The sequence below is a fragment of the Callorhinchus milii genome, unplaced genomic scaffold (assembly GCF_018977255.1).
Source record: "Callorhinchus milii isolate IMCB2004 unplaced genomic scaffold, IMCB_Cmil_1.0 Scaffold3, whole genome shotgun sequence".
Classification (NCBI taxonomy): Eukaryota; Metazoa; Chordata; class Chondrichthyes; order Chimaeriformes; family Callorhinchidae; genus Callorhinchus; species Callorhinchus milii.
The window spans coordinates 12,656,470-12,669,819 of record NW_024704744.1 but is presented as its reverse complement, the minus strand read 5'-3'; the positions used below and the strand labels follow the sequence as shown (position 1 = coordinate 12,669,819).

Sequence of the window (13,350 nt, the reverse complement as noted above, 5' to 3'; positions counted from 1 at the left end):
TGTGGCTTTTTATTTTGTATTGAAAATTTAAAAAATGTGAAACGGTATAATTTTTTGTGCTTGATGTGTTTCAAGTCATCCTGTTAGAATTTAGCTTTGTTTGAAGACCTAAATCGGGGTGGATAATGCTGTATCTGGATGATGTTTCAGTCTTTTATGTGAAGCTCCTGGCAGAACAGAAGAATTTCCATTCAGGGAGCTTTAGCTGGATTCTGTCTAGACTTATTGCACGGAAGAAACTATATTTGTTACTTGTGTTGTATTCACCAATTTTGAATGAGCCAACATTCTCATCTGAAAAAGCAGCTGCCTTACATTAAAGATGCAGCCAAATAATCAAGAACTATCTGTAATGCGCACAGAACCCAATTCATGCAATCTTACCTTGATGAAAAAAATGTTTCAAATGTGTGACTTGCTTAGCCTATCCAGCTATTTGAGGGATATAACTATGGGTTGCGAACATACAGATTATGCAGTCAAAGTGAAGGAGAGAAACAATTTTTGCACTAGGTTGAGAAGACTATACAGTCAATTCACTTTACAGTATATTCTGTGAAGCGCTTTGAGACATCCCAAAGAAGTGATAAGACACTGTATCAACAACAACATTACATTTGTAAAGCGCCTTTCACATCGGGAGGACGTCCCAAATACAAGGATTATTATTATTATTAAAAACAATTTGCTTACTGTTGTATTCACCACTGTGACAGTATAAATCTGTCCGCATTCAGAAAGACTATGAAACTTGGTGACATCTGCAATCACACTCATACACAGCAAAGTGGTAGGAAAAGGACTAGATAATGTCGCTAACCATGTGAATTTCAAAAAGTAGCCAGATGTTATGGCAGATGAGAGCAGTTGAACATACCATGTACAAAGACCAATTCAGGTATATTTGTCTGCATAGTTGGTGAAGCCCCAATTTGTTTCAGTATTTTAGTAGATTAGAAGATGTATTTGTGATGGGTTTCTCCATGTGTCAGACACCGCGGTGGCTGACCAAGTTAAAAGGAACATGTGCGAATGTGTACGAATTAAGGCATCTTTAATAATTCGGTCATTGCAAACCAATAAAATGATTACCGGTTATTTTGTATCCTTTACTTCGATTGTTAATCATGTTAGGTTAGGACACCTGTGTGCTTTTGCACATTTAAGCCAACCTGCAAATTGTGCACGTTTTGTTAACTCAAAATTTAGATCCAAATGCTTACTTTTAAAAGTCCCGTATGCGCCTTGTATTTATTTCTGTCTTCATGTAGCAACTATAACATGCATTGATATAATGGCTTCATATGGGTTAAAGCCTCAGAGTAGTGTTTGGATACCAGCGAGTGGGAAAGTTTATCGTAGATACGGTCAAAGAAGTAAGTTTCGGGTGGAATTTGAAGACTGATAACAAGGGTGCGAGGCAGAGGGATAGAGGCACAGTTCCAAAGGTTACAATACAATTTACATTTATACAGTATAGCATCTTTCACATTGGGAGGATGTCTCAAAGTGCTTAGTAATGTTGCCTGGACACCTGAGTCAAAGCCAAAGGTATGGGGAAGGGAAAGCTGACTGAAAGCGGAGTCAAAGAGGCACGTCTTAAGGTTTTGTGGTGTAACCTCGTGCAGAATACTTGTGGTTATTTAGGCAGAATCTATGCAGTTGAGGATTCAATCCTTCTATCAAATAGACCTTTGAAGCTTCTAAGTTATTTCTGAGCTTTTTTTCCCCAGAGTAACTGCTATGTAGTTGGCATGTGCCTTTTTTTAAAAAAAACAGCTCATTATAACCAGGTGAAAGTGGTAGCTGCATTGGGAATCTCAGTCCCAAAGATGTGGATAAATGTTTTCTTATGAATGATGTTACACTGCTGTCGCCATCACACTGCTCTAGCAATGAGAAATGTTATATAAAGTCAGGAAAAGATATTCAGATAACTCCAAGCACGTCTCATTTGGTTCATTTATCCAGGTGCAGGGACTAACTCCATGCTCTAACCATTCCTTCAATTAATGCTTGGAAAACAGTATATTTTCAGCTTGTCTGCATGAGTTCAAATTTATATCTCTGACATATTAAAGCTTTGGAACGGAACTGGGGAGGCTTCCTGTTACCATTGGCACACCAGCTCTGATAGATACTATATTCTTGCAATGTTTAGAGCACTAAAAAGTCTGGAGGTTAGAAACTTGAATTGGCTCCAAGAAAGGTTATTAGAGTTGTACCTGGCTCTAATTCTCAGCTTTGAATCTTTTTTTCGAACTAATAGAAGTGACAACTACATCACATAAAGATGCGGGAGGTATTAAAGTCGTTTAATAAGATAAAGTTCAAGGGGAGGACGGTACTTTCTGTTCTAAGAGCTCTTGTGTTTGGAAAGTGTAGTTGTGTATCCATATTCCTCAATAGAAAATATTGAAACATGTATAACATGAGACCCATAATTTTGGGCCCCTTTTTTCTACTGACCTCCTTTCAGAAGCAGCTAATTTTCAAAATCGTATCTAGTCCATCGCCAAACTTTGCTGTCTTCCACCTTCAGAATATTGACTGATTATCCGCACCTCACCTCCATTGATGGAGAAACCTTTTCCAACCTTCTGTTAGCTCCTCGATAGATGTCCCATTGTTCTCTTTGCTGACTTCTTTAGCTCCATTCTCCAGATACTTCAACGGGTCCAAAACTCTTAGCTTAAGTTCTCTCCTATTACCTCCATCCTCATCAATCTCCTATAATTGTCTTTATCTCAGAGGATCAAATTTAGTTCCTTGTCTATAAATTGTTTTATGGTCTTGTCCCACCTTACCTATGCAAACTTGTCCAGCTCTACATTCCAGCCTGTACACTCTGCTTTTCAGACTGGGCTATTACTTATTCCCTTTCTCTTCACTCCACCATTGATCCATAAATGCCAAGCCTTCAGGTACTACGCCCTCGTCATTTGGATCCCCCTTCCAAAATCATTCCCTCTTTCCCTAATTTCCAAGAAAATTCCAATGCTAAGCTCCCTACTACACATGTACACAGCTGTGCTCAGCTAATGATGTATGTCCAGGGTTAGGGGGCTCTATAAAGGGATCTAAATTGGCTCTCATATTATACACAACTGTAATCTATTCTACTGAGGAACTTGAGAAGGACGGAAACCCCAAATGATTGACAACCACCTAATTTTTACCAGCTAATTGCTGCTTTTGTTGTATCTAGCTACCAACATATAATCTGCCAAATGCAACAGTCATATTTTTGGTATGTTTAAGCAACAACTTTAATGCTCATCATAAGTTCACCATAACCTTTTAGACTATGGAGAGTTGTTTCACTCCAGATGTTGGGTTGGGGCTCCAGCAATTTCTAGACCATCTCCACCTTCCATTTGATTGGAGTCACATTTGGATTTGACACGTCTACACTTGAAATCTTAGTGCTACATTAATGTTTCACTCTGGGCAGTTATGGTGAGGAAGTGCTCATAAACCAAAGTTATGCAGCAATAAAAATAATAGACTTGCCAACCACAGGCAGCTTCTATTGTAGAATAATTCAGTGTGAATTCTTTAAATACCTCGACAAAGTTAAGTATTAATATGAAATTATCATCCCATCGATCTTAAGCACAAAAAGAGGGAAGAACATCTATCCATTAAAATGAACTGATGCCAACCTGAAAGTTATTTTTTCCTTATATGCCCCTAACAAGGCGTGACAAATTTGCCTGAAGCTTTTCATAGTTTGCCACTTTTAGATTTTGGGCCCCAGCTCAGCTGCTGTTCTTAATTGCTGTCTAGGAATCCCTGCTGAGTGTTATAGGGATGTGAACATTGAGGACAAGATAGCACTCCATTGTAATAGGTTTGCCAACACTTAGTCAAGGCCCAGAAATGAGTAATGATCTTGCTCTGTAACTGTATCCCAAGAGTAGTCAAACACTAACAGTGGACAGGAAAAACAAATTGTGTTGTAAAAATGCATGAAATGATCAGTTTTTATTTAACTGTAAATGCCACAAGGACGATTCAAACAATTTGCCTGATGTTGTCTGGCAGCTGTTGGGTATAGCCAATGCAAAAGATTTGTTTGTTTTCTTTGGTTGCTATGGAAAATATCAAGTTTATCTCGGGGTCATTTATTCAGAAACGGATTATTTTGCAAACTGGATTTTTTAAATTGTCCCGGTTTGGCTCATAACGAAAGCAGTTGAATGTTGTGCATCTCTGTGAGCGATGAAAGTAAACAATGCCAGCAATGCTCTTCACTGAGCAACTTCCACCGAGTGCTTGACATTGCTCCAGCTTGCCCAAGGAACTCAAACTCTGGGACAGAATTAGTTTCAGATTTTGTTTTTGAGCATTGATAGGATAAAGCGACAGGCAAAAACTGAATATAGATTCTCAAACTGCATATTAGTTTGGCGTGACCTGAATGGACTGAATATGAAGGTTAGATATTATATGATTCTTGTTGGGATCATTCTTTGTGCAGAGAGAGGCTACAGTTTGGCAGGAGTGAAGGATGCAATCTATCCAATGTTTATATATTAGTCATTCATGCATGTTGTTTATATCAACAATACTCTTATGAATCTAGCTATACAAACCGCAAATATGGGGAGAAGGTGGCTGAATTCACAGTCAGAAAAGATAGTTCGATCTTTCTTTCTATAGCAACCAAGGAAACCGACCCATCCTAACTTGAGCCTGCAATGTGCGTTTGCTTGGGGTTGGGTAGCTCACAGGGGCTTGATCTGGGTCAAGGACCCCCCCCATCCTCACAATCAAAATCAGTTTAATAATAATAATCCTTGCATTTGATATAGCGCTTTTCACGTCGGGAGGACATCCCAAAGCGCTTCACAGAACACACTGTAAAGTGAATTGACTGTATATTTGTGGGTGAACGCGGCAGCCAATTGCGCACAGCAATGTCCCACAAACAGTCGTAGATTGAAAATGACCCATTTATTATTGTTTGGGGTTTTTGGAGGGATTATTATTAGGCATGTGGAGTAAGGAAACTTGCCCAAGTTTGTCAATTCTTGGTGTTTACAACAAACTGGAATTTTGCTAATCCGGCCCACTTTCATGTATCAACTGATCCCCAGTATGACTCAGAATACATTTGTTCACAAATGCTGATTTTTCCTGAAATGACAGCTATTATAAACGTATAATATTCCAGCACATGTACAAGAAGAGCCCAGGTTAAAAAACATCTAGTTCTGCAGCAAACAAGTCAACAGGCTGCATTGAAAGCTTTGAAAGCTGACATTTCGCCCACAAAATGTAGTCAATTCACTTTACTGTATATGCTGTGAAGCACTTTGAGACGTCTCGAAGACGTGATAAAGCGCTATATCAAATACAAGGATTATTATTATTTCATTTATTCCCGTAAATGAAAATATTCAGTCATCCACTGCTACGTTGATTTTAGTCGACTATAATTACCCTTTACTATATGCAACAGTACTAAGAGAATTTTTAAATTAATTTTAATATTATGTAACCAGTTTGTAACTTGTGTCAATTTGGTTCAGTTAGTACCACTCTTGCCTCTCTGGGTCCGAGGTTGTGGCTTGAAGCCTCCTATTGAGACTGCAGGCTGACGTCCAGGTTGATTCAGCAGTGCAGTGAGGGAGTACTGTTTTAGTTGTACTTCGTATGAGACATTAAACCAAGGTCCTGTCAGATGGATGTTAAAGATCATACAAGATTGTCGGAAAAGAGTGTGTCTCAGTGTATTGGCCAACAATCCTTCAGATAAATTGACCAAGTTTGTTTGTGGAACTTGCTGAGTGCAAAATTGGCTGCTACATTTGCTTACGACTACACAGTCACTAACTACACTCAACAGCAATTACCTATTTAAGCCATATTGGCCTGGATCACATGCAACAATTTGTATTTGTTAGGTAATCAAGCCAGAAGAAACGGTACGGAAAAATGTATGTTTTATCAAGATGGTTATAGTTCAATAAACATTGCATTTGTTAAATAGCAAACATTCTCGATGACTGGGACAAAGTGTAGCATGGTCCAGAAACTAGATTTTATAAGAACAAATAAAAAAAATTGGAGCCTTATTTTCAAAAGTCCAATATTACAGTTTGGATATACTGCAATTACCTTCAGTATTTTTTTCGGTTTGACAGAATCTTTTATTTTGTTCCTTAGACTGCAGGACTAGAGGGCAGTTCAATGCTCTGTCACAACACTTCCGTGGTAAAAGATCAGCCAAGTACAGCTTCCAAGAGGAAACCCCGATAAGAAAGGGGAAACGCATGACGCTCTCCGAGTTTCTCTCTGACAGGTGAAAACTGCTTTGTGTAACTTATTCGCTTCTGTAAATTGTGTATTTAAGCAGAAGCTGGGAATAAAATACAAAGTTTTTTCAATTCCAAATATTTGTTCCAGTTATCAAAACTATTACAGTGAGCCTTTTTTTGTTAAAAAGCCTCAATGTTGATATTATGCTATTTCTAATTTATAATTCTGGGTTCAAATTCAAGCCGATTATTCAATCATGCAACTTTCAGAGTGACGCTAAACATGCTGTCTCTGAATTGTATGATACAGATTCACTCTGGTTATTTCCCTCAATAATTCTCTGGTCTCACCCAGTCCTTCGAAGAATATAAAGTCGGAAACAAGTGGCCCATGAGGCTTGATCCTTGCACAGATTGTTGACTGACTCCATTTGATTCTTGAAGAAATGCTCTGGGTAAATATTCCCAAAGCATCATTGAGCCAAATCTTTAGAATATTCAGGAATATTAGGAAAATAATTCCTTCCAATATCTCCTCTCACTTGATGCTTTAATTGTATTGGCATTTTTCTGGCCTCACTTCTCTTAAGTCAAATAATTACATCTATGTCCGTCATTATCTCAAACGTGGTCCTTTTTAATATATGCAGAACATTACCCTATCCGTATGACCAGTATAATTTGCTGAATGAATGTCATTCACATCCCACTCCTTTAGCTCACTTATAGATGTAATGAGAAATGTAGTTGAAAATTCCTGAGAAATGCAATTAATGCCAATGTGATTTAACATTTCTTTGCAGCACTCTGAAGGATGAAATTAAGACTGACAATGCCACCTTATCATTGAAATCATTGAAACCTGTCTCAGAAAAGAAGGATGCCAACATGGGTGACTTCCAGGATTTTGTGGCAGAAATGCAGAAAACTATTGCTGGTCTTCAAAATCAGGTGCAGATACATTAATCACAAAATCCAATTCTTTCATCTAAAGTTCTCTCTCATTGTACTGGTCACCATTATAGTCGAGATATCGTCTTAAAGGATTGCCTCAAGTGTCTAATGAAGCATTGGCTTGAATGGAGCCTTGGGTTGAGCTGGCTCCAAAGTAACGTGCTTGATAATGAATTGTTGGAATCGAGATATGGCCCACAATGATCCTTTCTGGTCTGGTATATTCCTATGGTCCTAAATTTGGAGGGTTATGGTGATTTCCATGGTCTGCTGTGTGAATGGGGTCAATGGGCCAAGTTTCATTTCATGGCTCTTTATTGGTGCCTCGGCTCCTCAATCCCAGCTTTAGTGCCTTGTGAACTGTCAGCAGCAAGTTATGAGGCTGACTTCACTGAATCCTGCTCTTAGGCAAAGCATAGGTCAGCACTTGCATGCTCATACATGAATAATGGTATCTGAATGTAAGTGGAATTTTTAATGTTAGTTGATTGTTAGCTGATTGTTCTGTATTGCCCAAAATCTTTTTAACCTTCAAATATAAAAGGTTTGAAACTATGTCTTGTGTATGGCTTCCTGCCTCTAGTCCTGTGGTAAGTGGTGACATTTCTGTGCTTCTTATCGTGATGTTTAAATGATTTAATTGAATAATAATGCTAGTGTTTGATATAGTGCCTATTACATTGAAATGTCTCAAAACCATTTTCCAGGTAATGGCTGTCACTCTAGTGATTATGGATTTATGTAGGCCAATTTGGAGATAAGAAGATCCCACAAATAGCATAAAGTGAATGAGCACTGTTTTTGGAGGATTGTTGGCCAAGATACCAGTAGAATCTCCCTCGACTTTTCAAATAGTGACATGGGATTTTTAACTTGAAACTGAGCATGGAGACAGGACTTCGGATTAACATCTCATCCAATGATGGCACCTCATTTGACATTATAGCACTCTTCAAGATTGCTTTGGAGTATCAAAATACACAGTCAATTCACTTTACAGTATATTCAGTGAAGCGCTTTGAGACGTCTAAAAGACGTGATAAGACACTATATCAAATGCAAGGATCATTATTATCAGCCTAGATTGAGCTCAAAATTCCAATTGAACCTGTTGCCTTCTGACCCAGAGGTGAGAGACAAATTGACATCTGAATTTAATCTTTCCCACAGATTAAGGAACTTGAAGGGCGTCTCAGTAAATCTGGCTGCACTGATGAAAGAGGAAGTGAGCGTTCCAACAATGAAGAGTGGAGGAAGGACACCTGCACACTGTGCAAATGCAAGGTAATGATATTTGATGGCAGACAAAGTGGTTTCAAACCACTGGGATTTGTGATGTAGACCATTCAATTACAACACTCCCAAGTCTGAATACTTTCAATTCTCATGTGACAAAAAATTGCACAGGATTATACAGCTGTCAGGCTGTCATAAAAGAATGTTGTGCAAACTGTTCTTAATTTGCCTGAGGTTGTGCAGTTTCTTTGCTAATTCATTCAGTTTGTTTGGTGTTTTTTTGAGTCTAGAAAAGGAATAACAGCTGACCTAATGTTTTCTGTCTGGATCAGTGCCATTGGTATGTTATAGACAATATGTCTCTTGTTGATCTGTATTAGTCATGTTTTTAATGTTTTTTTAGAAAAGAACATGTGCAGAATATGTCCTTTTACTTAATAGTCAGCCTCCTGAGAAACCTCTGTATTGCATTTAAATCCAGTTCCCGGGCACTAATCCAGACAAAACCCCTGCAATTCTGGTAAAACTCTGTGTCAGATACTGTGCCCCTTTGCTGCTTTACATCCTTGCCACCCCTAATCCAGACCTTGTTCAATCTGGATCCTTTGGGGTTAGTCATGGCATCTTGCGTCGAGATTAACCAGAGTTTACAAACTACAGTAAGAAAGCAGATAATTAATACAAGGTTGAGTTGAGCAATACTTGAAAATGTATTACTAATTCCTTAACTAATACTACCCTTAAGCACTTGCCTGTTCACACAAAATCATAAGATTGGTCTGGATGAAGAAGGCCCTTCATTGTGACCAATAACCCCAATTGAAAGTCTTAATATGGACTTGAAACCATTTTCTCAACCTGCAACAGGAAACTGATCAAATAAAGTCACTTTTCTGGAGTCTCTTACTTTTAAAAGTGCCTTGGAACATCCTCCCAACATGAAAGGCACAATACAAATGTGGTGGTGGTGTTTAACCGACAAGATGGCAATCCAGGAATTGGAGCTCTGGAGTAGTGCATTGAATGAGTGCTTAACCCTGGGGTATTAATTAAAAATAGAAGCAATGCACAAGTATTCCTTAATCTATTCCTGTCAAATAAGAGATGGATTTAGGATTACATCAAGTTTTACCCAATTGGTTTAAACAACAGGTGACCTTGCCGGGAGCTGCTGCTTTGTGTTGGGTTGGGATGCAATGCACAGAGTTGTATTCATTTGATGCAAACAACAAAAAAAAGAATACTTTTCACTTTCTGCTTTCAGGAAGGACATCTTACCTGCTTTGTTGAAACGTGTCCACCAGCTACTTGTGCTGATCCTGTCAAGGTGGCAGGAGCTTGCTGTCGAGTCTGTATGAAGCAAACTTTGGAAACTGACGAGCAGTCCTAAACCTTCACTGAAGAGCCAGAGGGGTGGGTTGTCCCTTTTATTCTACAATGAGCTGTGATGCCTGGATGTCACTAACTCTAGTACATTTTCAAAACTACTCGTGGGTGTTCATGCAAAGATGACATCGGTCTTTGAAGAAATCACAAGAGATATTTTTTCAAAAAAAGCCCCGTAATCATGCTCTATGCTCCAAAAATGTGGGAAGATCAAACCTGTAATTAAACATTATGCGTGCATGTACCGTCAAAGAGAACCACAATGCAAAAGTATTGAAAGGGAAATAGTTTGTTGTGTATGACAGTGTGATTTTGTCTGCCATGTTTTTCTGGTAAGCTTCTCAGGTTAGAAATGCCAAAAAAAAGTGGTGCTACATGTATTTTCTTGTATATGACATTATAGTGACTAGTAGGAGGTAACATACCATAACATTTTTAAGTTACTTTTTATTTGCTCAAAAGCAAAATTATCTCAAGTACTGACGCTCCTGAAAATCAGCATATGCTTTTTTTCTCTCTTCCACACACACACACATCCTCCCTTCCTTTAACTTACTTTTTCAAAGAGTGTGAGAAAATATTTCAGGAAAAGGAAAAACAATCTAAATAAATGTTTCACCTTCTTCACGCTCAGTCATAGAGCCCCAGATGTTTTCTGTGCTGTATCTGGTGTCAGTCTTTCACCCTTACAAGGTGTTGAGACTTGTACGCTGTTCTTTCAGCTACTGTGGCTCTGCTTGGAAATAATGTGAAGAGATTGCTTGTACTTGTTTGAACAGTTGACTTTCAGATGCCTACTAATTGCATTTCAGTGTACATACTGCATTGAAAAAGTGCCCTGTGTTGCTTTACTAACTTGTGGCAGTAATTGTTGGGAGTTCTCACAAGTTGGGTGGATTTTATCATTCCACATTAGGACGTTTGAATTGAATCTTTTCCTCACTTGTGGCCTGGTTACTGAATTTTCAGCTTTAACCATTGCATTTTATTGGGTTTATGGCATTTTGCACTTCTTAATTATCGTATTACATTTTTTTAAAAATGTGCTAGTAATTTTTTTTACAACATAGCAATTTGTATGCAGACTAAAGACATTTGAAGAGGTCTGTGAAACGGGGTTTTATCGCTCCATGATTATCCATTGAATGGTCGTGCAAACCAGTGAAACAGTATTAAATGCCATCTATCACTTCCAAATGTCGTTGCATTATTTTTTTGAGAAGTTTATTTATTTCCTCAATTAGTCAGAGGCTAATTGAGCACTTTTGACCATCGATGAAGGACATCTGATAATTTTTCAACATTTTTAATTAAAAAAAGCTCATACCTCAATCTTTCATTCACGGTGCTATCTGATTTTACGGCAAACAATCTCTTGTGTTACTTTGAGAAAGTAACCATATTTGTAATATGCCAATCTGTATTTTAGGTTTGTTAATGAACCCCTGTTAATTTATATTTTTTTATATATATCAGGAAATGGGTTGGGGTGGGGAACAGGCAAAATATCAGTGCATCTCAGCAGCAATCAATCCTCACTTGTGTAAATCTAGCAGGTACTAGCTATGTACAAGGGATGTTACATTTCAAGGCTTCCCATTGTTAAGATGTCCGTGATTTTTCTCCCTCCCCCCCTCCCTCCCCCAGTGGTTCTTGGATACAAAGGAGCAACATCATTTGAAACATATTTAAATATCTCCTCAGCTTTTTTAAAAAAATGTTTTAAAAAAAATCATTTAAGGTTTTTTCCCCTGCGTCTGCGTATTTTTGTTTTGTTCATTGTAGCATGCAGACTGTGATGTTAATGAATGAATTGTGATGTGTTCTGCTGAGACAATATGAAGCATATCTGCTGCTTTCTATTTGTTTATTTTTTACTATTTCTCCATGTAACAGCAGTGCTGATAGTTTTTTTTGTACTGACCATTGTCTCTTTGAATTTGATCACATCGTTCTGAGGCTGGCAGTCTGAAAGCCATATTTGCTTTAATGAGACAGAATGCTCTTTATATTACATACAACAATAAATTTACCAAAGAGATGTTTGATGTTTGCACTGTGTAATACATTTGTATGGACAAAATTAAATAGACCACATTATCTTAAACCTGTTGTCATTTTATTAATCTTGCTCTGTTTTGTTTAATGTATAATAGTTTGTTTATAGCTGCTAAAGGGAACGGTGAGTGGTAAGATATGTCAGCATGATTCAATGACAGAAAGGAGATGTAGCCCCGAGGAAGAGTTGGGTGGTCGGGTTCCCCCATGTTTTAAATAGACCGACATTTGCAAGTCTTATTCTATCCTGCAATCCTTCCACCTCACCCCCTCCTCTTACCTCTTTCAAGTCCCGTCTAAAGACCTTTCTCTTGACCTTGCCTTTGGCCCCCCCACCTCCCTGCCCTCCACCCCTCCTGACCCCAATTTCCAGCTCAGGTCCAAAAAACCCTCCTAGAAAATAATATCTCAGGATACAGTATATAGATCGAGACACGACATGTCAAGTGACTGCCAGGGTGGTGGAAGGCAAACTAGATGGACCTTGTTCTTCTTTTGCCTAGCAAATCCTGAGGTTCTTATGAACCTACCTAATCTTGGAGAGCACTAGGTGCAGATTAGCAATAGCCAAGGTTTGTGGACCTCAGACTGTGCATTCGGATACTGCTAGAGTTTAACCTGCTAAACCTGCATAACTTGCGATTGATGGTAGTTTCTGACCAGCTTCCTGCTGATTTCCAACAGTGATTCTTTAGGGTTTGGGTTCACAGAAGCAGATTGTGAAGAATCCCTGTTCACAGTCTGCTCCTCCAAATTCTTTTGTCTAGTTCTGCCGACATTGCTCCAGCTGACCAAAAACAAGTGGGAAGTGCAATAAAGCCTTGTAATTGATATAGAGCTTTATCACATTTTTTAATTGTATCAATGCATTTCACAGAATTTTTGTTAGTGTAGTGGCTATATATTTCCTAGGTAGCCAATTTTTACACAGCAATGAAGTGAATGACTAATTTTATCTGGAGGATTGTTGACAAGGAGAAACCAGATCAGGAGAAAAGCAATGAGGTAAAACAACGAATGTGCTACAAAGCAATAGGAATGTAGTGGAATTGTAACATCACTAAAAAATGCTAATGCTTCTTCATTTATTAATCTTCATAAAAATCGATCCAGAAAAATATTTTTTGGAAACTCATCTTTCTAAAAGAATGTTGGCACCTTGGTGAGCACCTGAGGGATGGAGACTATAGCATCAGTAAACTGAGGAAAATTACTTGGTGTAGCTATGCTGTGTGGAAATTTGAGTGGAGATTGGTTTGTTTATTGCTGAATATCTTGTGCACATTCAAACAATTTTTGTGATGGGTATTGTGATGACCCATTTTGTAGGGTGTTAATAATGCTGTTTGGAGTCTCCGCAAGGGTTAATTTTTCAGACTTTGGCAAAACATTATTATGTCATTTCTGATTTTAAAACGTTATTAAAATTAAAGAAATTTTGAATTTAGCA

At 38.2% G+C, this 13,350-nt stretch overlaps 1 protein-coding gene across 1 annotated transcript in view; it reads left to right on the top strand.

Moving 5' to 3' along the window:
* Positions 1-11,949, top strand: part of LOC103185976 (peroxidasin homolog) — a 110,464-nt gene extending 98,515 nt beyond the window's left edge. The window contains exons 20-23 of the mRNA XM_042333275.1: positions 6,175-6,310; positions 7,070-7,217; positions 8,391-8,504; positions 9,721-11,949. Coding sequence (XP_042189209.1) covers positions 6,175-6,310; positions 7,070-7,217; positions 8,391-8,504; positions 9,721-9,846 — 524 coding nt within the window. The 3' untranslated portion in view covers positions 9,847-11,949. The remainder of the gene's footprint in view (positions 1-6,174; positions 6,311-7,069; positions 7,218-8,390; positions 8,505-9,720) is intronic.
* The last annotated feature ends 1,401 nt before the right edge of the window (positions 11,950-13,350 follow it).